At 45.5% G+C, this 21,552-nt stretch overlaps 1 protein-coding gene across 1 annotated transcript in view; it reads left to right on the forward strand.

Moving 5' to 3' along the window:
• Positions 1–21,552, forward strand: part of Dnah8 (dynein axonemal heavy chain 8) — a 239,804-nt gene that overhangs the window by 23,600 nt on the left and 194,652 nt on the right. Inside the window, 7 exon segments of the mRNA XM_059282134.1 lie at positions 3,406–3,552; positions 5,838–6,035; positions 9,821–9,897; positions 12,765–12,864; positions 13,903–14,022; positions 15,435–15,570; positions 18,530–18,717. Of these exon segments, the coding sequence (XP_059138117.1) occupies positions 3,406–3,552; positions 5,838–6,035; positions 9,821–9,897; positions 12,765–12,864; positions 13,903–14,022; positions 15,435–15,570; positions 18,530–18,717 (966 nt within the window).

Genomic DNA, 21,552 nt, shown 5'->3' on the forward strand with positions numbered 1-21,552 from the left:
TAATAAAAGTCGCACCTTCGAGGACAAGACCATTTATCAGAAGGGATGTGCCGAGCCAGTTAAGACACGGAATGTCAGTGAGCAAGAAAAACAATTCTCAGAAAAATGGAAATGCTCCAGAGCCAGTGCTGAGGGCAAGGACAGCCAAGAAATAGCTGAATGACTGTCTTAGTTAGGGTTTCTTTCTTTTTTTCTTTTCTTTTTTTTGGGGAGGTTTATTAAGGGGAGGGGAGTGAAGGGGCAGAGAAGGGGGCAGAGACAGGTCCCTGGGGATGAAAGCGAAGGAAGAGAGGGATGGGAGGTGGGCAAAGCCCTCCTTTTATAAGGAAACGTAGCGAATGAACACTTTTAGTGGCTGCAGCTGAGGATATCTCCTGTCAGGACCCTAAGGGCAGGCCAGTACAGATGCCTGAATGCTAACATCCCTCCCTTTTGTTCATTATAAAAAGATGAGGAGTTAGAACGGGGTAGCAGGTGAGGCAGGATGAAGGCGCCATGTTCTCGAGACTGCTTCCTGCTGGCCTGGGGGGGCATCAATCATCTTTGGGGGACCTGAGAAAACCAGGGTGCTGGCCACGTCCTGGGGTCACTGGCTGTTTCGCTTCGCTGTCCAGGCTCTGTGGAACTGTCTGTCACCTCTTGGACCTGGCAAGTTGCTGTTCGAGGTAGATCCAAGTGGACTCCCTGGAGTTCACAAGAAATCATGATGAGGTCACCAGCCAAGATGAAGGAGAGCCACGTGATTGCAATTGTCAGTGTTGGGTGGGAAAGTCGGGCTGTGGTAGGCACCCCTCAGACTGCTGGGAGAGCCTGTCTGAGTCACAGCACCAAATGTTGTATTTTAAAAATGGCAGGAAGGAGTCACAACAGGGCCCACATGGGAGGTTTATTGAGGGCAGAGAAGAGGGCAGAGGACGGTCCTTGGGGATGAGAAGGAAGAGAAAGAGAAAAGAGCTAGTTAGGGTTTCTATTGCTGTGAAGAGACACCATGACCATGGTAACTCTTGTAAAAGAAAACATTTAATTGGGGCTGGCTTATAGGTGCTGAGGTTTAGTCTGTTGTTGGCATGGTGGGGAGCATGGTGGCTCACAGGCAGATGCGGTGCTGGAGGTGCTGGGAATTCTACATGCGGACTGGCAGGCAGCAGGAAAAGAACAGGCTAGAGCTTCCGAGACCTCAAAGCCTACCCACCTCCTCCGACCCAGCCACACCTCCTCTGACCCAGCCACACCTCCTCCAACCCAGCCACACCTCCTGCGACCCAGCCACACCTCCTCCGACCCAGCCACACCTCCTCCGACCCAGCCACACCTCCTCCGACCCAGCCACACCTCCTGCGACCCAGCCACACCTCCTCTGACCCAGCCACACCTCCTCCAACCCAGCCACACCTCCTGCGACCCAGCCACACCTCCTCCAGCCCAGCCACACCTCCTCCGACCCAGCCACACCTCCTCCAACCAAGCCCCACCTCCTCCAACCAAGCCACACCTCCTCCAACCAAGCCACACCTCCTCCGACCCAGCCACACCTCCTCGGACCAAGTCACACCCCCTCCAACCAAGCCACACCTCCTCCGACCCAGCCACACCTCCTCCAAACCAGCCACACCTCCTCCAACCAAGCCACACCTCCTGCGACCCAGCCACACCTCCTCCGGCAAAGCCACACCTACCCCAACACCACACTTCCTAGTGTCACTCCCTAAGCCTTCAAATATGAGTCTATGGGGGCCATTCTTATTAAAAGCACCACATTGAGAAACTGCTGTGTGTGTATTTGAAAAATAAAACTAGCCTAGAAATGAGACTGCATATCGTTAATCCTGGCATTCGGGAGGCAAATGGAGGCCAGCCTGGTCTACACAGCAAGTTCTAGGTCAACCAGGGCTATGCAGTGAGACTCTTGTCTTTTTTTTTTTTTTGGTTTGTAAGCCATGAATCGCTCTTTTTTTTTTTTTTTTAAACAATCTGTTTGTATCTTTTTTTTTTTAACATTCTTTTTTGAGGCTCTGTCTTAACAAAACAAAACAAGCTGTCAATGCAAAATCTTTATGTTGTGTATTCATGGACGGAACAAATGCTGGTGCAGACCACGTGGGGATGCACGCCTGTACCACCCAGGAGGCCAAGTCAGGTAGACCATAGATTTGAACCCAGAACAGGCTATGTAGTAAGAGATCATCACAAACAACAACAAACAACAAAAAATAGCTTGCTGGTGCAAATACTGATGCCAGCTGAATACAGAGATCTTCAAAGACAATTTCCTGGCCTCTTGGGGATTTTATGATTTTTTTTTCTTTTCCTGAGAATTTTATACGTGAATACAATGAAATATGATGGCATCTGCTCACTCCCCATTTCCCCTCCAACCGCCTCCATTTTCCCTCCAACATGTCTTCTCCCAACTTCTTGTGTTTTGGTTTTGGTTTTGTTCGTTTCTGACCCACTAAGTCCGGTTAGTGCTGCCCAGATGTGTGTGGGCGTGAGGCCATCTCCAGCAGCCCGGGAACTCTACCTGTGGCCACATCCTTCTAAAACACCGAATCCCCGCCCCCGCTACAACAGTAGCTCTTCTGAGGGGTGGGGGCTGGAGCCCACCTGCCCCGTGGATGCCTGAATTCTAGCTGACTTGATCTTGTGCAGGGAACCACAGCTGCTGAGAGCTGAGGAATGCCATGGCCACGCCTTGTCTGGAAAACAGCCCTTCACTGCGTTCCCCCTGTCTTCCTGCTCTTGGGTTCTTTTACCTCCTCTTCCTCAATGTTCCCTGAGCCTTGGCTGGGAAAGGGGGTGCTGATACAGGTGGCCCCTTTAGGGCTGAGCGCCCAGCCTCTTATCTCAGCACCTGACCATTCTGCAGCTCTCCGCTGGCTGCTGCCCACTGCACAGAGAGGCTCCTCTGGCCCACGTGTCTGTGAGTGGAAACACGAATAATTAGAAGGCTACTTGCCAGCGTGACGATTGCACTTAATTAGCCGTGAAAGTATAAAACCAAAAGCTAATGTCATACTTTAGTGCGGGGTGAGTTGGGGGAAATAGTGAGAAAGGAGAGATGAAGATAGAATGTGTATTTAAAAAGCTGTTTTTTTTTTTTTTCGAATGGCTACTCTTCATTGGTTAGAAGTTCATTGAGTTGTGTCGTCTTTGAGTTGGATAATTTTGGTGTGTGGTTTTCATCTTGTTTTTAAGTTTGCAACCTTTTTTTTTAAATAACAAAGTTTAAAATAAAAAAAAGTTAAAATGTAGTGTGGGTGTTCATAGGCTTTAATACACAGGCAGAGAATGAGATCATCTGTTACCAGCGCCAGTCTTTGAGGGGCCGATGGGGCTGGTATGATCAGCCTATCACGAACCTGTCACCCATCACCCTCCTGCTTTTTTCTTTCTATTCTCTTGTAGGATTGCATTTTTCTCTTCAAGGAGTATCAGGCATCCTTTCATAAGACAAGGAAGCAGATCTTAGAATCCTCAGGGGAGAAGTCTTTCGAGGTTTCAGAAATGTATATATTTGGAAAATTTGAAGCCTTCTGTAAGAGACTGGAGAAGGTAAGCATTCTGCAGTCACAGGACCCCACCCTAACCCACACAATGCTGGTGTTTTGGGTGTGGGTGAAGATCATTGTCTCAGGTCTCTTCCTGGGTTGATCCAATTCATCCAATTAGGTTACTCATATATCACTGCATTTGTTTGAACTGATCTTTTTTTTTTTTCCCCAATCCCGGGCTAGTGACTTGTGCCCGCACAAAGGCCGTTGCAAACTTTCACCTCTCCCGAGACCTCAATTCTTCTTACACAGATAGCTCTTGAACTTGAAGTCCTGTGCTTTTGACCATAATATTAAGCTTGAGAAAATGTGTGCAGCTGGCGAGCTCCATAAATGTGCAGTATCTGAAGGTGTAGACGCCGGTCTTTCAGGACCAGTATGCAAGATGTATTTCTGAACAGTGTGTATGGGAAGGCTTTGCTGGACAGACGGCTGCCGGAGACTCCTCACCTCTGACTTCAGTTATTAGGACTGACTGAGGAGGAATGGTATTCCTCAGAAGGCTGTAGGGAACCCACACTAAAGGCTCCTTGGTGTCAGTCTTTGTGGGGATCTACAAAGATACCCTGGGGCTGGAGAGATGGATTTGGTAAAGTGCTTCCTGAGCAAGTGTAAGGACCTGGGTGAGGATAGCTAACTGCCCTGTAAATGTTGGGCATGGTGGTGCTTGCGTCTAAGTCCAGTGCTGGTGGGGCAGAGGGAGGTGGATTCCTGAGGCTCCCTGGCCAGCCAGCCTAGCCAGTCAGTGGAGCTCCAGGTTCAAGGAGAGACTCTGTCTCAAAAAAGTAAGTTGGAGGGGCCGGAGGGGTCGCTCAGCAGTTAAGAGCACATACTGCTCTTGCAGAAGCCTTGAGTTCGGTTGCCAGCATCCCTAACTACTTTTAACTCCAGCTCTGGGTCAATCTCATGCCCTCTTATGGCCTCTGGGGGAAATTGGGTCACATGTACATATCCACACCCATATATATATATATTATATATATATAATATATATAATTAAAAAATAAATCTTAAGATTATATAGGGAAATAGATGTAACTGAAGATAACCATATAAAATGAATTAAGCTAACCACATGAAGACAAATATAGTATGTTTTCTCTTATGATGGCTCATGGATTTTATGTGGGCACATAAAATCATGTCCTACTTTCTGGCTATAGTAGCTGGGTGGTAGAGTCAGAATCTTAGAGGTTAGAATAACATCAGGATAGTCGTGTTGACTTCCTGTCTTGGCTTTTGCTTTACACAGTAGGTATGTGGGATGTCTGTATTAGGAGACAGTCCAGTGAGTTCTTATGTTTATACAACACATATGTAATATACTGTAAATTTCAGATGGCTTGCATTTCCGAGACAATAGTTTCTGGAGATGTCTGGATATTGTACGATTAGAATAGTAGTCACCCACTCTGACAAGACTGCTTCTGGGTTGACATGCACAAGGACTGTGTGGGACTTCTGATGGTCATGTCAAAGGACCAGTAGTATTGTCATTGTGGGATGTGGTATTTGGAGGACGTGCTGAGGAGAGGCACATTTCCTTTCCTACTGTTGGACAAAAATAATCTCTCCATGGAGAGTTCTGAGCTATGTTATTGAAAGCAGGACTCAGAGTGGAAATCACTGAAGGTTAAGAACTGCATCACTTGTGGATATAAGGGTTTTGTTGTTTTAGATTTATTTCTATGAATAAGTAATTTGCCTGCACATATGATTTCGTACCTTGTGTGTGTACCATGTGCATGCCTGGTGCCCTCAGAGGTCAGAAGAGGCTGTCGGATTCTCCAAGAACTGGAATTATAAATGGTTGTGAACCACCATGTGGGTTCTACAAACTGAACTAGAGTCCTATGGGTTTCCAGCCCTCCAAGCTTGTGTGTGTGTGTGTGTGTGTGTGTGTGTGTGTGCGTGCCATAGCCCATGTGTGGGGGGTCAGAGAACCACTTGCAGAAGTCAGGTCTCTCCTTCCACCATATGGATCCTGAGGATTGAACGCAGATAGTCTGGACTTGACCATCACCTTTCCCGCTAAGCCGTCTCACTGGCCCATTGCTTCATAGTATTGAGGCTGGGCCTTACATAGCTCAGGCTTGCTCAGATTCACTGTTTGCTGAGGATGGGCCTAAATCCCTGTCCTCTTGCTATGTCCTTTCAAGTGCTGGGATTTAGGTATGTGCTAGCCGGCCTTTTTGTTTGTTTGTGTCCATGATTCATTAAAAAGCCTGTTCCAGAGAAGGGGACCTAAAAGTTCATTTCTTAACCATCTACCATTTCTGTTTGAAGATTACAGAAATGATAACCATTGTGCAAACATATTCAGCCTTGAGTAATTCCACAATTGAAGGAATAGATATTATGGCTATAAAATTCAAAAACATCTATCAAGGGATTAAGAAGAACCAGTATGACATCCTGGATCCACGAAGAACAGAATTTGACACGGACTTCTCAGATTTTATGTCAAAAATCAATACTTTAGAGGTAAATAGTGACGCAAACTTGTATTTAGAAAAACAGAAGCATAGTTGATAGTACTGCTTGGTACTGCTAGTGCAAATATCTATTTAGAGCAATGCTCATGTATTCATTCTTTTTAAAAATTTTAATTCATTTTATTGGTATGGTTATTCATTTGCATGCATGTCTGTATATCACATGGTGCCTGGTGCCCTCAGAGGCCAGAAGAGGGGATCAGATTCCCTGGAACTAGAATTATAGTTGATTGTGAGCCGCCATGTGTGTGTGTGTGGGGTCTCCTTTTCCTTGGGGGTTTTGGCCACTGGCCCATGAGGGCAAAGGGCGCAGAAGCAGCGAGCAGGTTTTGGATGGCCGTGAGTATGACAGAAAGAACTTCGGGGTGTCAGCTTCAGAGAGACAGCTCATTTTATTGTTCCTTAGGGTTACAGGTGGGAAGGGCTGATTGGTCGTAGCATAGTACCTAATTATCATATGGATAGAGGAAAGAGTGAGACTTACGTGCTGAGTCATAACAGCGTTTGCAGGGAGCTCTGTGCAGGGTCATCTTCCAAATAAGGTCAGTCATCCGAGCTTAGAGACACTCTCCAATGAAGATTTAGGCAGAGAAGAGGAAGCCCTGCTGAGAAAGGAAGTCCTCCATTTTGTACTGAGCTCAGAGAACTATCGGACCTAGTGGATTCCCCAATACACGTGGGTGCTGGGAATGGGACCTGGGTCCCCCGATGGAGCAGCCAGTGCTCTTAACCGCTGAGCTCTCTCTCCAGCCACATGCACTTACTATTTATTTGATTCCTCTTCTAAGTTGCTTTAAAGATGTGCAGGGTGAATAATGTTTTAAAACAATCTATAAAACATTTTCCACTTTTATGTGTATGTAAGCACAATGCACACGGGTTTGTGTGGTCATGTGTATGTATGTATTTAGTGTACAAGGTGTGGAGGCCAGGGCACAAGCCCAGGTGCCGTTGACCTTTTATTTGAGAGAGGGTCTGCCATTGGCCAGGGTCTAGCTGGCCCACCTGTCTCTGTGATCCTGTTTTATTAGTGGGATCACAGGTACACACTGTCATTCCTTGCTTTTTATGCAGGCTCTGGGGACCTGTCTTACTTAGGGTTTCTATTGCTGGGAAGAGACACCATGACCATGATGACTCTCATAAAGGAAATATTTAACCAGGGCTAGCTTACAGGTTCAAAAGTTTAGTTCATTATCATCATGGCAGGAAGCATGATGGTGTGCAGGCAGACATGGTGCTGGAGAAGAGGCCTAGAGTTCTACCTCTGGATTCATAGGCAGCAGGAAGAGAGTGTGACACTGGGCCTGGCTTGAGCATCTGGAACCTCAGTGCCCACCCCCAGTGACATATGTCCTCCAACAAGGCCACACCTCCAATAATGCCACTCCCTATGGGTCTATAGGGGATGTTTTTCATGCAAACCACCACAGAATCTGAATTTATGTCTTCCTGCTTGCAACCCATGTGCTTTACTGCTCATATAATTTTTCTAGCCTTTTCAGCTTTTTTTTCTTCATGAAAAAATGAGTATATCCAGTGAAAGACATACGTGAATAATCAAACATCCAAAGGGTATTTTATGTATTGGTGTAAATGCCTTTACCTGGTGAGCTTTCTCACTGGCCTCTTTTTTCCAATTTTTGAAACTCAGTTTCTTGACATAAAGGGGAGAGAAAAATAAGATTTTTGTCTCTTTTTTTTAATCTTTTAAATTTGTAGTACATGTAATCTTGGCAATATTAATAAGGCAGTTCCTAAATTGTTGTCACCCCTACAATTATACCTTCTAGTTTTAGAACAGGTTTCCATTTTTTTTTTTTAAAATACCCGTTTTTCTTTTATGTGTTTGTTTGCTTGCATATATGTATGTGTAGCTCATACCTGCAGTACCAGCAGAAGCCAGAGGGGGCGCTGGATCCCCTAGACTAAGTTAATAGAAGGTTGTGAGCTGCCATGTAGGTGCTGGCAATTGAACCCAGGTCCTCTGTAAGAGCAACCAGTGCTCTTGACTCTTGGGTTGTCTCTCAAGTTTCATCCTTTTTTTTTTTTTTTTAAATCGTTGTTGTTGTTGTTGTTGTTGTTGTTGTTGGTGGTGGTGGTGGTGTGTGTGTGTGTGTGTTTGTTACTAGAAATGAACCTTAGGTCCCATGTGTGCTAGGCAAGTACTTTTACCACTGAACTATCCCCAATCCTCTTGTTACCTTTCATTTTGATGTAGGATCTTCATTAAGTTGCCTAGGCTGGCCTTGAACTCCCCGATAGCCAAGATTGGCCTTGAGCTTGTGATCTTTCTCCATTAGCCTACTGAGTAGCTAAGATTATGGGCCCATATCATCAGGCCTGAAAAGTTAACTTATTTTTTATTTCCCTTTCGTTTTTGAAAATTAGATTCTGATATCAAGATATAGTCCCATTATTATTTTTCATTTTTGGCTAGTTGAGCTGCATGGAATTTACTTACAAAATACATTGGGAGTTAAATATTCATGCCAGCAGGAATTAAAAATTTTGTTCTCTGAGAATTTTATGATTTATTAATGAAGATTATATATTATGAAAGATGTAAATTTTAGCTTTCAATAAAGTTAGTGTCCATATGATTTTTTTTTTCTTTGAGGACTGGTGATTGGTTCCAGCTGGGTAGGCACTGTACCACGGAGTTACATCCTAGCCCTTCGGTTTATTTGAGACGGGGTCTCTGTACATAGCACAGGCTGGCCTCAGATTTTGCAGTTTTCTTGCTTCTCAGGAGTGCTAGGATTATAGGTGTGTGCCATCAAACCCAGCTCACATAAGCCCTTTAGTAGTTATTAATCAATAATTTGATTGTCGTGTCAATATTTTAACTTTCCTTTGCCAGCGTCTGACTGACTTGTGTGTGCGATTCCTTTGACTACTGATAACCAATACATTCCATGTGGAAAATGAATCTACAGGGAGCAATTTTTTTTTTTTTTTTTCGAGACAGGGTTTCTCTGTGTAGCTTTGCACCTTTCCTGGAACTCACTCTAGTCCAGGCCGGCCTCGAACTCACAGAGATCCGCCTGGCTCTGTCTCCCGAGTGCTGGGATTAAAGGCATGTGCCACCACCACCCGGCTATAGGGAGCCATTTTAGTTCCATATTTCAGGGCCAAGAGCTTGAAGTTCATTGCTAGGGATGGTGGAAGTCTTGGAGGGACATTTTCTGCCTCCTGTTCCTACTGAGCCACAGCAACAGGGTTTCCCAGGGTACTAGTGCGTCCCCTTACATCTTCTGACCCATGCTTACAAATGACAGACTTTTCAAAGGAAAGTATTTAGCACGGACCCCTTGCACCGTTACACATCGCCTCAACCAGAATATCCAACCACAAACTGCAAATGCAAACCACACAAGGGGCTTTCGTCTTTCCAGCGGCCCCATGAATAGGCTAAAAAGAAGGTGAGTTTAACTTTAATAATATAATGTGTTTAGTCCAGTCTATTCAGAATATTATAGTTTTACACGCCATTCATTTCTAATTCATGAGGAAGTATTTTGCATAACCTTTGTGTGTGTGTGTATGTGTGGGTACTAAGTCTTTAAGATGCAGTATGTATCTTATATTTACCTACATCTCACTTCTGAGGGGTGACGTTCAGTAGTCATGTGGCATGTGGCCACCACAGTGCATCCGTGCATCACTTAGGTGGTAGATGTGTTTGAGTCTTTAGGAATGTCGCTAATTATCAAACAAAACTAATCTCCTTCATGTTGTAAACATAACGTGAATGTCAACATTTTATTTTAGATACAGATACAGGGATTTATGAACAGTATTTTTGGAAAGATCTTGTCTTCCCAGCAGGCTCTGCAGCTGCTTCAGAGGTATTTGTTACAGGGGCGGAAGGAGGGTGGTTTCTCTGAAGGCACAATTTCAGACAGCTCAGGGGGCAAAGTGCTTACTTTGCAATGGGGAGGACCCGAGTTCAAACCCCAGAACCCACGTGAAAAGAGGAGAAAGAGAGGGAAGAAGGAGGCGGGTGTGGTGGGGCACGTTTGCAGCCCGCCGTCCCTGGAGAGGGTCTCAGAGGCCATGCAGTTCAGCTGAATCAGTAAGTTCAAGGTCAGTAAGTGGCCCTTTCTCAAAGAAAAGATGGCTGGCTAGCACCCAAGGAATTGACCCCTGGGGTTGTACTCTGGGCTCCACACATACACATATGCATTTGCCCCTGCATACACACATGCCCCTTCACACACATGCTTCTGTACGCATGCCCCTGTGCACACATGCCTCTGTACACATGCCCCTGCACACACACATGCCCCTGCACACACACATGCACCTAGACACACATGCCTCTGTACACATGCCCCTGCACACACAATGCTCCTGCACATACACACATGTACCTACACACACATGCCTCTGTACATATGCCCCTGCACACACACATGCTCCTACACACACACACCTCTGTACACATGCCCCTGCACACACACATGCACCTGCACACACAATGCCCCTACACATACATGCCTCTGCACACATGCCCCTGCACACACACATGCACCTGCACACACACATGCTCCTACACACACATGCCTCTGCACACATGCCCCTGCACACACACATGCTCCTGCACACACACACCTCTGTACACATGCCCCTGTGCACACACACCTCTGTACACATGCCCCTGCACATACACATTTCCTGCACACACACATGGCCCTGCGCACACATGCCTCTGTACACATGCCCCTGTGCACACACACCTCTGTACACATGCTCCTGCACACACACGCCTCTGTACACCTGTCCCTGCACACACATGCCTCTGTATACATGCCCCTGCACACACACACATGCACCCACACATACATGTATCTGCACACACGTACATGTACCTGCACACACATGAACGCACATTCACAAAACCCCTGCCCACAATTTCAAATTAGATGTTCTAGAAACCTCTCCTTTATAAACCTTAAAAGTTATAAATAGTAACTTTTCATTTACCACTAAGTAGATTTTTGAAATACAGAACATTATTTTTTTATATACCATTTTAGACTTTTTTTTTGAGACAGGCTCATCTATAGCCCAGGCTGGCCTCAAATTTGCTCTGTGACCAAGGAAGATTTTTAATGTCCTTCTCCCCCTGTCTCCATCTCCCATATGCTGGGATGACAGGTGTGTACTAGATGTTTTACTGAATTAAAAAATAATAACAGAAAGTCTTTCATAAGAAAGTCTCACAAGGCTTCCTATCCCCAGCCACGTAATATACTTCATTTTAATTTCATAGTTATTATTGGAGAGGGAATAACAAATGTTTAATTTTACTTGAGGAAAGAATTTCCAAAGAACATGATTGCATATTGTCATAGTTAACTTTAAGTGTCAACTTGAAATAAATCTGGAGTCCGCTGGGAAGAGGGAGCCTCAGCTGAGGAACTGTGCCTGCCAGACTGACCTGTGGTCATGTGTGTGGACATTTTTCTTGATGGCTAGTTGATGTGGACAGGCTTAGCCCACTGTGGGGGGCACCATTCCTAGGCAGCTGGGTCTGGGCTGTGTAAGAAAGGCGGTTGATAGTGAGCTGGAAGCAAGCCAGTGAGCAGCGTTCCCGTATATTTCCCCTTCACTTTCTGCCTCCATGCTCCCTCCTGGAGTTCCTACCCCTGCTTTCCTCCATGATGGATTGTGACCCGGGAGCTGTAAGCCGAAATAAACTCCTTCCTCCCTAAGTTTCTTTTGGTGTTTACCACAGCAAGAGAGGCAAACTGGACCAGATATATTTGACTTATTGGTATACACAGAAAAATGGTCAACACAGTGAAGAAAATAATGTCCTTCGTCGCAGATAGTTAGCCTCATCCCCAAGGCGTTTATGGCAAGGGCACTTAAAATATAGTCTCCTTTCTCCTCTGTTCTTATTAGTAGTACCCCCCACAAAGGGCAGAAGTCTAGACTAGAGAGGGAAGCTGGACTGGAGGCTGTGTGTGTGTGTGTGTGTGTGTGTGTGTGTGTGTGTGTGTGTGTGATGTGTGTGTACGCTCGTGTGTATGTGTCTATGAGAGACAGAGACAGAGAGAGGCATACACACACAAATCACTTACACACAGACAGAGGCAAATATACACATAGAGACAGAGACAGACAGACAGACAGACAGACACACACACACACACACACACACACACAGGACCATGTCAGAGGCCCCTTTAGGAATTCTTCCCTGTGGGTCAGAGCATCTGGCTTTCCGGTGACTTTGCCGCAGCTCCGCGTCTTGGTGATAGTGGTCATCTCTAGGAGACTACCATGAGATTCAAAGCAGGCCCGAAATGATTTTGATAAGTGACAGCGCAGGCAGCATTTTAGTGGTGACCTCCCCACCCTGTTTGTCTCCCATTGCCCTCTCTACCTACGATATGCTGTTGGTCAGTTGTTCATTTTATTGTCAGAACAGTGTGGTCCTGGTACCTCCCAGGCATCATTTAGTCTCTGAATTGATGTGAGAGATTGGCTGACAGGCCATTCTTACAATACCTGCCTTTCAGTGTGGTAACTGCAGGTCCAGGAAAGCTAAGAGCGCATCTGCCTTGTGTGTTGTTACATACCTAGGATAATGCATGAGGCCTGAAGTAAACGTTTATCAAATGCTTGAGAGGATATGTAGCACCCCAGCCATTCTGCAATCCGTTTCTCATTTCCCTTTTAATTACCCAGTTTCAATTACTTCTAGGTTTCAGAAGCTGAACATCCCCTGCCTTCAACTGGAAATCAATCACACAATAGAGCAGATTCTTCAGTGTTATGTGGCTGAACTTGAAGCTACCAAGAAGGTACCTCTCCTGCCTAGGCACATAATGTCTCAGTGCGGAGAGGGAGGGTCTGAAAGTCTTCACCGTTGCCGTCCGGTGCCTGGGTCTTCAGAGCATCCCTCCCACAGTGAAGGCTCTTGGAGGCTCCCCTCTGCGTGTGAGGGTCCCGGTGGTTAGTCCTCAGACTCCCAGATCCACACCTGTCTGCTGTTGTGAATTGTGCTTTTGTCCAATCTTCGGTGTTTGTATAGCCGAGGCAGTTAGGTTAGGATTTTTTGCACTAGAAATGCAGGGGCTGGAGTGTACCAGATACAATGGTACAATGTAGCTGCTTGTATTCTCTTTGGAACACCTCCTTGAAATGTCAGGTAAGGATAGAAGAGAATGCATGATTGTTAGTGACGTCTGCATCCCCGCCACCGAAACACCCGGTGGAAAGAAATTTCGGGGTGTGGGAGGGATTTATGTCCGATCGTGTTTCAGCCTGTCATAGTGGAGTGGCTCAGTGTGTGGCAACAGGGGTGTAAACCTGAGGCTATTCACATGGCTGCCAGCCAGCCCGGATCAGCGGGTATAACTTCCAGAGAGGTCCACCACCTTTTCAATTGATTTCCACCTCCTCAAGATTCCACAGCTTTCTCAAACAGCACAAGCCACTTGGGGTGGGCAGACATTCAAAACAAGAGACTAGGGGCCGGGGTGATGGCCCTGTAAGGACAGAGCTTGCTCTACAAGCATGGGGACCTGGGTTCAGATCCTCAGCATGCAAAAAGTTGGTTGCAGCAGCGGCAACATGCGCCTGTTATCTCCATGCTGCGTCAGTGGGGGCAGGTGGCTCCTGGGGCTTGCTGGCAGCCAGCCTAGGCCAGTCAGTGAGATGTGATTGTGTCTGAGCCTCAGATTATTGGCTCTGAAGTTCATTTACATATTTATCGACTAACTCTCGTGCACTCAACCTGTGAATCATGGTGAAGCTACCTATTCAAATGTAGCTGTAAATTCCTCTGCATTCTCCACTGTGTTGAATTCAAACATTAACATCATATTTTTTAATTGCAGCTCTATCATTCTCAGAAAGACGATCCCCCTCTTGCTCGCAACATGCCCCCCATAGCAGGAAAAATTCTCTGGGTGAGGCAGCTCTACCGCCGGATAAATGAGCCCATCACCTATTTCTATGTAAGCCAATCATACAGTTTATACGTGAATCATGGTGGTGTGGAAATGAAATTACATTACAAATGCATCCTGTCCTAAAATATTGATGCCAATGAAGTAGTCAGAACCAATGCTTTTACCGAGAAAAAAAAAATTAGCTTATAAACATGCCAGAGAGGGACGAAGTCAATCTTTTCACGTTCAGTGGACCAGCCAGTTCAATTATAGTTGGCAAATCTTACGTCTTTTAATAACAGAAGACACTTTATAAAGGCTCTTAAGAATAATTGTTTTTAAAAGCGCAGAGTGTAAGCTGTGTCCTGACTCTTATTTGCATGTGTGGATGGATAGGTGCTGATGTATATTTAATGAAAGCCAAGATGGGATTCTGAGTGCATTCCTTCTTGAAGAGCTGAGCCCCGGGGAGGCCAGAGCAGTATGTGCAGTAGAAATAAGATCATTTGATTCTGAAGAGCAGAGTCTTTGTCGATACTGCCAGCATCCTGGAAATGTCATCTTGCCTTTTCTTTGTTTTTGTTTTTATTTGTTTAAGAGACAGAGTACCAGAGTAGAGTCTGGTTTGTTTGATGTTGTATTTCACATCTGAAGAGAGAACAAAATACCCCCGGGACCACAGGCTTCGAGGATTTTTGTTACTGGGGTGTTACCGAATGACGTTTCTGCTGTTGCCTGCTTCATTAGTCTGCATATTTGCAAATATTTGAACTGGGGGCGGAGAGATGGCTCAGCAGCTAAGAGTGCATACTGCTTTTGCAAAAGACCCAAGTTCAGTTCCCAGCACCCATGTCTGGTGACTCATAATCACCTATAATCCCAGCTCCCAGGGGTCTGCCGCCCTCTTCTGGTCTGTGTGTGCACCTACACTCATGTGCACATGCCCCTACACAGACACAAAATAATAAGTAAAAAAGAAAAAAAAAATCTTAAAAGATATTTAAACTCCAGCTTTAGACAAGAGGCTAAATTGCTGTAGCAGCAGGGTGCAGTAGGACATTTAGGAATTCTTTCAAGGTTAACAGAAGGGAACACTTCTTGAGTGATCCCCTTTTCCCTGCCCCCCCACCCCCACCCCTGACAGCTAAGGAATTTGCCCTGATAATAGTTCAGGTAAAATCAGCCAGTTGTACCTTGTCCAGGGAATTGGGGGAGGGAGGAGACCCTAGAGATGGCAGGCCCTGCTGCCTGTGGCTGGCTGTGGGCTAACAGGGTTCTTTTCCTTCCCTTCCCCGTGTTAATATCCCCATACTTCCGTCCCCAGCTTCCATGGCCTTTCCCATCCCTGTTTCACTCGAAGGCAGAATCTAAAAGGTCACCGGGACTATTTGATGTCAGTATAAGTAGTTTGTGGAACAAAGTCTGCAATCTCTTAGAATATAACTTTCTCTCCCACCCCACCCCGTCCCCAAACCCAGAAAAACTCAGAAATTCTGTCAAGCTCGGAAGGTAAAGCTGTCATCCGTCAGTATAACAAGATCTCGTACGTGCTGGTGGAATTTGAGGTGGTTTACCACACAGCCTGGGTCAAAGAGATTTCACAGCTTCAGTATGGTACGTGTAAGACTCAAGTGGAGCTTTATTGCAGATGGGTTCACGGTTCTGGTGACCTTTGACATTCCCTTTCCAAACAGTTAGGCTCGCTAAGTTTAGATTTAGGGCTGGGAAGATGGCGCAGTTGGTAGATGCCCAAGCTTAGTCTTCAGAACTCAAGTGAAAGAGCCGGGGGTGGCAGCAGACGTTTGTAATCCTGGCACTAGGGAGGTGAGATCAGGCAGACCCCTGGGGCTCCCCGCAGGGAGTACAGTCTAATCGGTGTGCTCTGCAGTAGTGAGAGACCCTGGCTCAATAGGCAGAGATCAGGCAGTCTTGATAGACGAAGTTTATATCAAGTTTTCTGGAATGTTCTTTGCTCTCAAGGACACCATAGGTCAGTGCCCAGGAGAAGTGCTCCCAAGCAAAGCCAGCAGTTTAAATTTGGGGAGTTTTTCATGCTAGTCCCGGCTATGGGAAATGAATGGCTCTGGGTGGTTGCCCGTTGTATGGATTGGCTGTGCTTGCCTGGGCTTGGGGTGGGTGACTGGGCCTCCTTTTGATGGATGCTGCACAGAGCTTCTCAGGTGGAGAGCCACCAGGTCTCAGGTGGTCGCCCTGGGCTGGAGCGGCCCATCCTGACGGTCCTTTTGGACCCGTGTTAGTTACGCTGTCAACCCTATTGTTCTGTCATGCAAATTCCTTACAGCCTTAAGGGAGACAGATTTATTAAATGAGTATTTAGAATCATTCTGGGATTTATCTGAATGGCCGTGTGATTTCTAACCCAGTTCTGAGAGGATTCCAAATATGTTGGATAAAATTCTTAGCTGAGAGCCTCAGGAAAATTGACCCCATTGAGAACCTTGCTAAGGGCTGGCAAGATGGCTCTGTTAGTGTAAAGGGGCTTGCTACACAAGCCTGGACACCTTAGTTCAATCCCTGGCTCTCACTTAAATGTAGAAGGAGAAAACTGACTCCACACATTGTCCTCTGGGTGTGCTGTGGCACATGCATCCTATAATAGATTTAAAAATAAATAAATTAAAACCATCTTTTAAAGGGAACCTCTCTAACACTAATTTTACCTAGTAGGTAAAAGCCAACTTCAAAGGGATTTAGGGAAGGCTTTATTTTCCTAGAAATTTGATGGTGTGACATTCTATCAGGTCCCATGAGACTTGGCAGCGTCTGTGATTATAATGAAATTCTTGTGTTAATAAAGTTTGTTGAAATAAGATGTAATTTGAGTGAATACATATAAGCCTGGAGAAGTAATTATTTTTATTATTATGCCTCTAGAAGTGATTCATGTTGCATTAACAGATAATCTCAGGGGCCGGAGAGATGGTACAATGGTTAGGAGCACTGGCTGCTCTTACAGAGGACCCATAGCTCACAACCATCTCTAACTTCAGTTCCAACCTCCAACCCCCTCTTCTAGTATTCATGAACACTGCACACAGATGTTGCACAGACAAACATGTGGGCAAAATACTCACACACATGAAAATAAATAAGTAATCCATTTTTTTTTTTTTTTTTTTTTTGGTTTTTCGATACAGGGTTTCTCTGTGTAGCTTTGCGCCTTTTCCTGGAACTCACTTGGTAGCCCAGGCTGGCCTCGAACTCACAGGGATCTGCCTGGCTCTGCCTCCCGAGTGCTGGGATTAAAGGCGTGCGCCACCAACGCCCGGCGAATCTTTTTTTTTTTTTTTTTTTTGAGACAGGGTTTCTCTGTGTAGTTTTGGTGCCTGTCCTGGAATTCACTCTGTAGCCCAGGCTGGCCTCGAACTCACAGAGATCCGCCTGCCTCTGCCTCCCGAGTGCTGGGATTAAAGGCGTGTGCCACCACCACCACCTGGCCCCAGCAAGAATCTTTTGAGGTTGTGCATTTCACTTCATGATAAAAGCATCTACTTGCATTGTTTACTTTTTAAAACTTTTTGCTTACTTGTGTGCGTGTTTCTGCGTTCACACCTGACACGGCATGCCTGTGGACGTGGGGACAAATTTGGATCACTTTACTTCTATCATGTGGGTCTCAGGAATCAATCCTTCCCAAAGAAGTCAGATTGGGGTCGGATGGGAAGAGTCTGACATGTAGGCAGTGGGCTATTTCTGTCATTCTGATCCTTATTCAGGGGCTGCCTGGTTAGTTTTACCTGTCAGCGTGACACAGCCTAGAGGTGTCTAAGTGGACAGCCTCAGAGGGGTTGACTAAATCAGATTGGTCACAGGTCTGTGGGGGGTTGTCTTGATTGCTAACTGATGTAAGAGGGCTTAGCCCACTGTGGGCGGTACCATCCCTAGGCAGGTGGTCTTGGACTGTGTAACAAACCTAGCTGAGTATAAACAGGAATGAGTGTCAGTTAGCAAGTAGCATCCTCCCTTGTTCCTTCTATGCTCTGTGGCTATAAAGTGAGTTCCTGGGTGGGAGCTAATGCTTTGTGGAAAAGCAAATAGGCCTACCTTGAGGCCTTTGAGTTCCCTCAGTGATGGATTGTGATCTGGAGTTGAAAGGCAAATAAATCCTGTCTTCCTCAAAGCTATTTTTGGTCAGTGTATTTTATCACAGCAACAGAAAGGGAACCAGAAAAAGGATAAAGTTAGAATCTATAAAAATAAGCCGCAGATAGGCGTCTACTGTCCACTCGAGGACGTGTGGCAGTTCGTGGCACAACGCCTGTCACTCACCCATCGGGTTTTCTCTCTCTGGATCTGAGTTGATGGCTTTATAGATACTGGATCTTCATTTCTCTGAGTCTTGATGGCTGACTGTGTGTGAGAGACTGTGCCTTGGCACCATAGGATCCAGGACTGCTCAGCCTTTACGTAGTGAGCCGTGGTCTAAGTGGGGAATGTGGTTTACATAGCGAGCCGTGGGGAAGTGGGGAATGGGGTTTACGCAGCGAGCCATTGAGTGGGGAAGCGGAAGGGGAATGAGGACACATCGATGCCAGTACTGGTTCCTTTGCAGCTTTGCAAGCCACGCTGTTTGTGCGACATCCAGAAACGGGGAAGTTGCTGGTTAATTTTGATCCTAAGATTTTGGAAGTTGTGCGGGAAACCAAGTGCATGATAAAGATGAAGCTGGAGGTCCCGGAACAAGCGAAGAAGCTGCTGAAACTGGAAAGCAAACTGAAGGCGGACAAGCTGTACCTGCAGGTGAGACAAATAGCATCTTCTGATGATTCCTTTTTCCTTTTTGTATGGGTGTGTGTGTGTGTGTGTGTGTGTGTGTGTGTGTGTGTGTGTACATGTGCATGTGGGTCCAGGTGCAGAGGCCAGAGATTGACACTGAGTGTCCTCTGTTGCTTCCCACCTTACCTTGAACTCAACATTCACTAACTGGCTAGACTGGTTGGCCAGTGAGCTCTGGGGATACACCTGTCCCTGCTCCCCCAGCACGGGGTTATAGATGAACATGGACACATCAGCTTTTTTTTGTGTGTGTGCGTGCGTGTGTGTGTGTGTGTGTGCGCGCGTGCGTGCGTGTGTGTGTGTGTGTGTGTGTGTGTGTGTGTGTTATGTGCATGTCAGCGCTCGTGCACAAAAGTACCCACAGAGGCCAGAAGGAGGTGTCAGATTCCTTGGAGCTGGAGTTACATTTGTGAGTTGCTTCTGAGGGATAATGGATCAGAATGTGGGTCCTCTGCAGGAGCAGTGAATGCTCTTAACCACGGAGCCGTCTCTGCCGCCCCACCTCGATAGTGGGATTAAAACACCAACTTGGCGTATAACAGAAAGATGGGAGATGGAAAGGAGAAAGATTTCCAGAGATCACTTGGACTTTTGGGTCCTAAGTGATAAAGCATCAGGTTTAACAACGCTTTAATTATAATTTTATGGAGCCAGAACATTAAATTTAATATATTTAATACTGGGTACTAATAAAATATAAATTATGAGAGAGGGGTGGCTATAAAATAACACAGATGGAGAGGATTCTCCCAACATTTTAGGATAAAGTGAAGCATTCTAATTTAAGTTCACTTATGAGTAATGTAAAATTTAAAAATATGAGCCAGGTGTGGTGGCACATGCCTTTAGTCCCAGCATTTGGGAAGTGGAGGCAGGAGAATCTCTGAGTTTGAGGCCAGGTCTACATAATGAGTTCAGGACAGCCAGAGCAAATAGTAAGACACTATCTCAAAAACAACAACAGCAACAACAACAACAACAAAAACAAAATCAAAGTAACATTCAAAAGCAGCGTGAAAAAGGGTTAGTTAAGTATATTCAAGAGGCTGGCAGTGGTTCTCAACCTGTGTGTCATGACTCCTTTGTGGGTCACATATCAGATATCCTGCATATCAGATATTTACATTACAATTCATAACAGTACCAAAACTGCAGTTATGAAGCAGCAATGAAATAATTTTATGGTTGTGGGGGGTCACCACAACATGAGGAGCTGTATTAAAGGGTCAAAGGGTCACAGCATCAGGAAGGTTGAGAACCGTTGGGCAGGGTAAGTGGCTCATGTGTTAAAGTGTACCCTGCTCTTGCAGAAGACCACATTGGGTGGCTCAAAGCTGCCTGCAGCTCCAGCTCCAGGTCATTAGATGCCCTCTGCTGGTGGCTACAGGTACCTGCACTTGTGTGCACATGCACATACATAGACACATCCATACACATAACTAAATAAGTAAGTAAATGTATTAAAAAGTAGTGCATGGCTTCAAAGATATGTGAAACAGAGTAGGTCACATTGGATTTCTTTTAAAAGCCAGTTAAAGCAGCAAGCTAGGAAGTCTGTGGGCATATATTTTGGGGAGGCAGGAAGATATATAAATGTAAAGACAATTCTTTCCAGCAGCATTAGTCATAGCAAAGGACTGGAATACAAATCCAAGAATAAAGAACTGATTAAATATGGATTATAAGATGAATACATAGAAATTAATGGAACCGCTGATAATTCAGTGAGAAAAAGGATTCTATTTGCTTGGGCACAAAGAGGATTAACTTCCTTTCATCAATAACATAATAAGTCAATATAGGACCCTTTCTGGATCTTGTTGGGAAGATGACAGTGAATCTGCCCTTTTCAATATGTCATTACATTGAAATCTCTTGGTTTAATTAAAGTCCATGTTTGGGCATAAGGACAAGCTGATTGGTTGGCTCATTTGGAAGGAAATAAAGAGTATCAGAGACTATTTCAAACTTTTATTCCACTATAGATGATAACAAATTAGAAGTTGGTTATGATGTGTAGCTTTAAGGGGAACAGCAAGTAGGGGCAAATGTGGAGGAGTAAATATGATCAAAATACATTGTATGCATCTATGAAATTCTCAAAGAATTCGTCCACATGTTATGTTTCCGAAGAGTCCTGGAGAGATGGCTCAGAGGCTGGAAGCACTGGCTGTTCTTGCAGAGGACTGGTTCAGTCCCCAGCACCCACATGGGGGCCCCCTGTCACCTGGGACTTCAGTTCCCAGGGATTCAACCCCCTCTTCTGGACTCCCAGGTACCTACATGCATGTGGTGCTTGTGAAGATAGGAAGGCACACACAGGCATATATAAAATAATAAACCTGAAAAACAAATAGAGAAACAGCAAAGGGAAAAGTTTTCCTAAACAGTTTTATTTGGATACCATTATTTTTGTCATTGTTTTGTTTTGAGACAGAGTCTCACAGCTCAGCTGACCTCAGACTTGCTATGTAGTGGAGAATAACCTGCCCTCCCTGCTTCTTCCTTTCAAGCGATGAGATTAGGGCCTATGCCACCGTGCCTGGCCAAACAGTTTTGTTTTCAAGTAACAACGTTATTGAAGTATGATTCCTGTGCCATACGGTAAATTCATTCAAGATAAACAGTCAAATGGTTTTCGTGTCTCCACAGAGCTATACAACTACTATCACAATCAGTTCTAGAATGTTTTTGTCATGCCCAAAAGAGAGCCCCTATGTCCAATAGCACTCATTCCTCACTTACCCTTCAGACTCCCTCCTACTCTGCAGCTGAAAACTACCGTTGACATTGTCTCTG

This window comes from Peromyscus eremicus, chromosome 16_21 (assembly GCF_949786415.1).
Source record: "Peromyscus eremicus chromosome 16_21, PerEre_H2_v1, whole genome shotgun sequence".
Taxonomy (NCBI): domain Eukaryota; kingdom Metazoa; phylum Chordata; class Mammalia; order Rodentia; family Cricetidae; genus Peromyscus; species Peromyscus eremicus.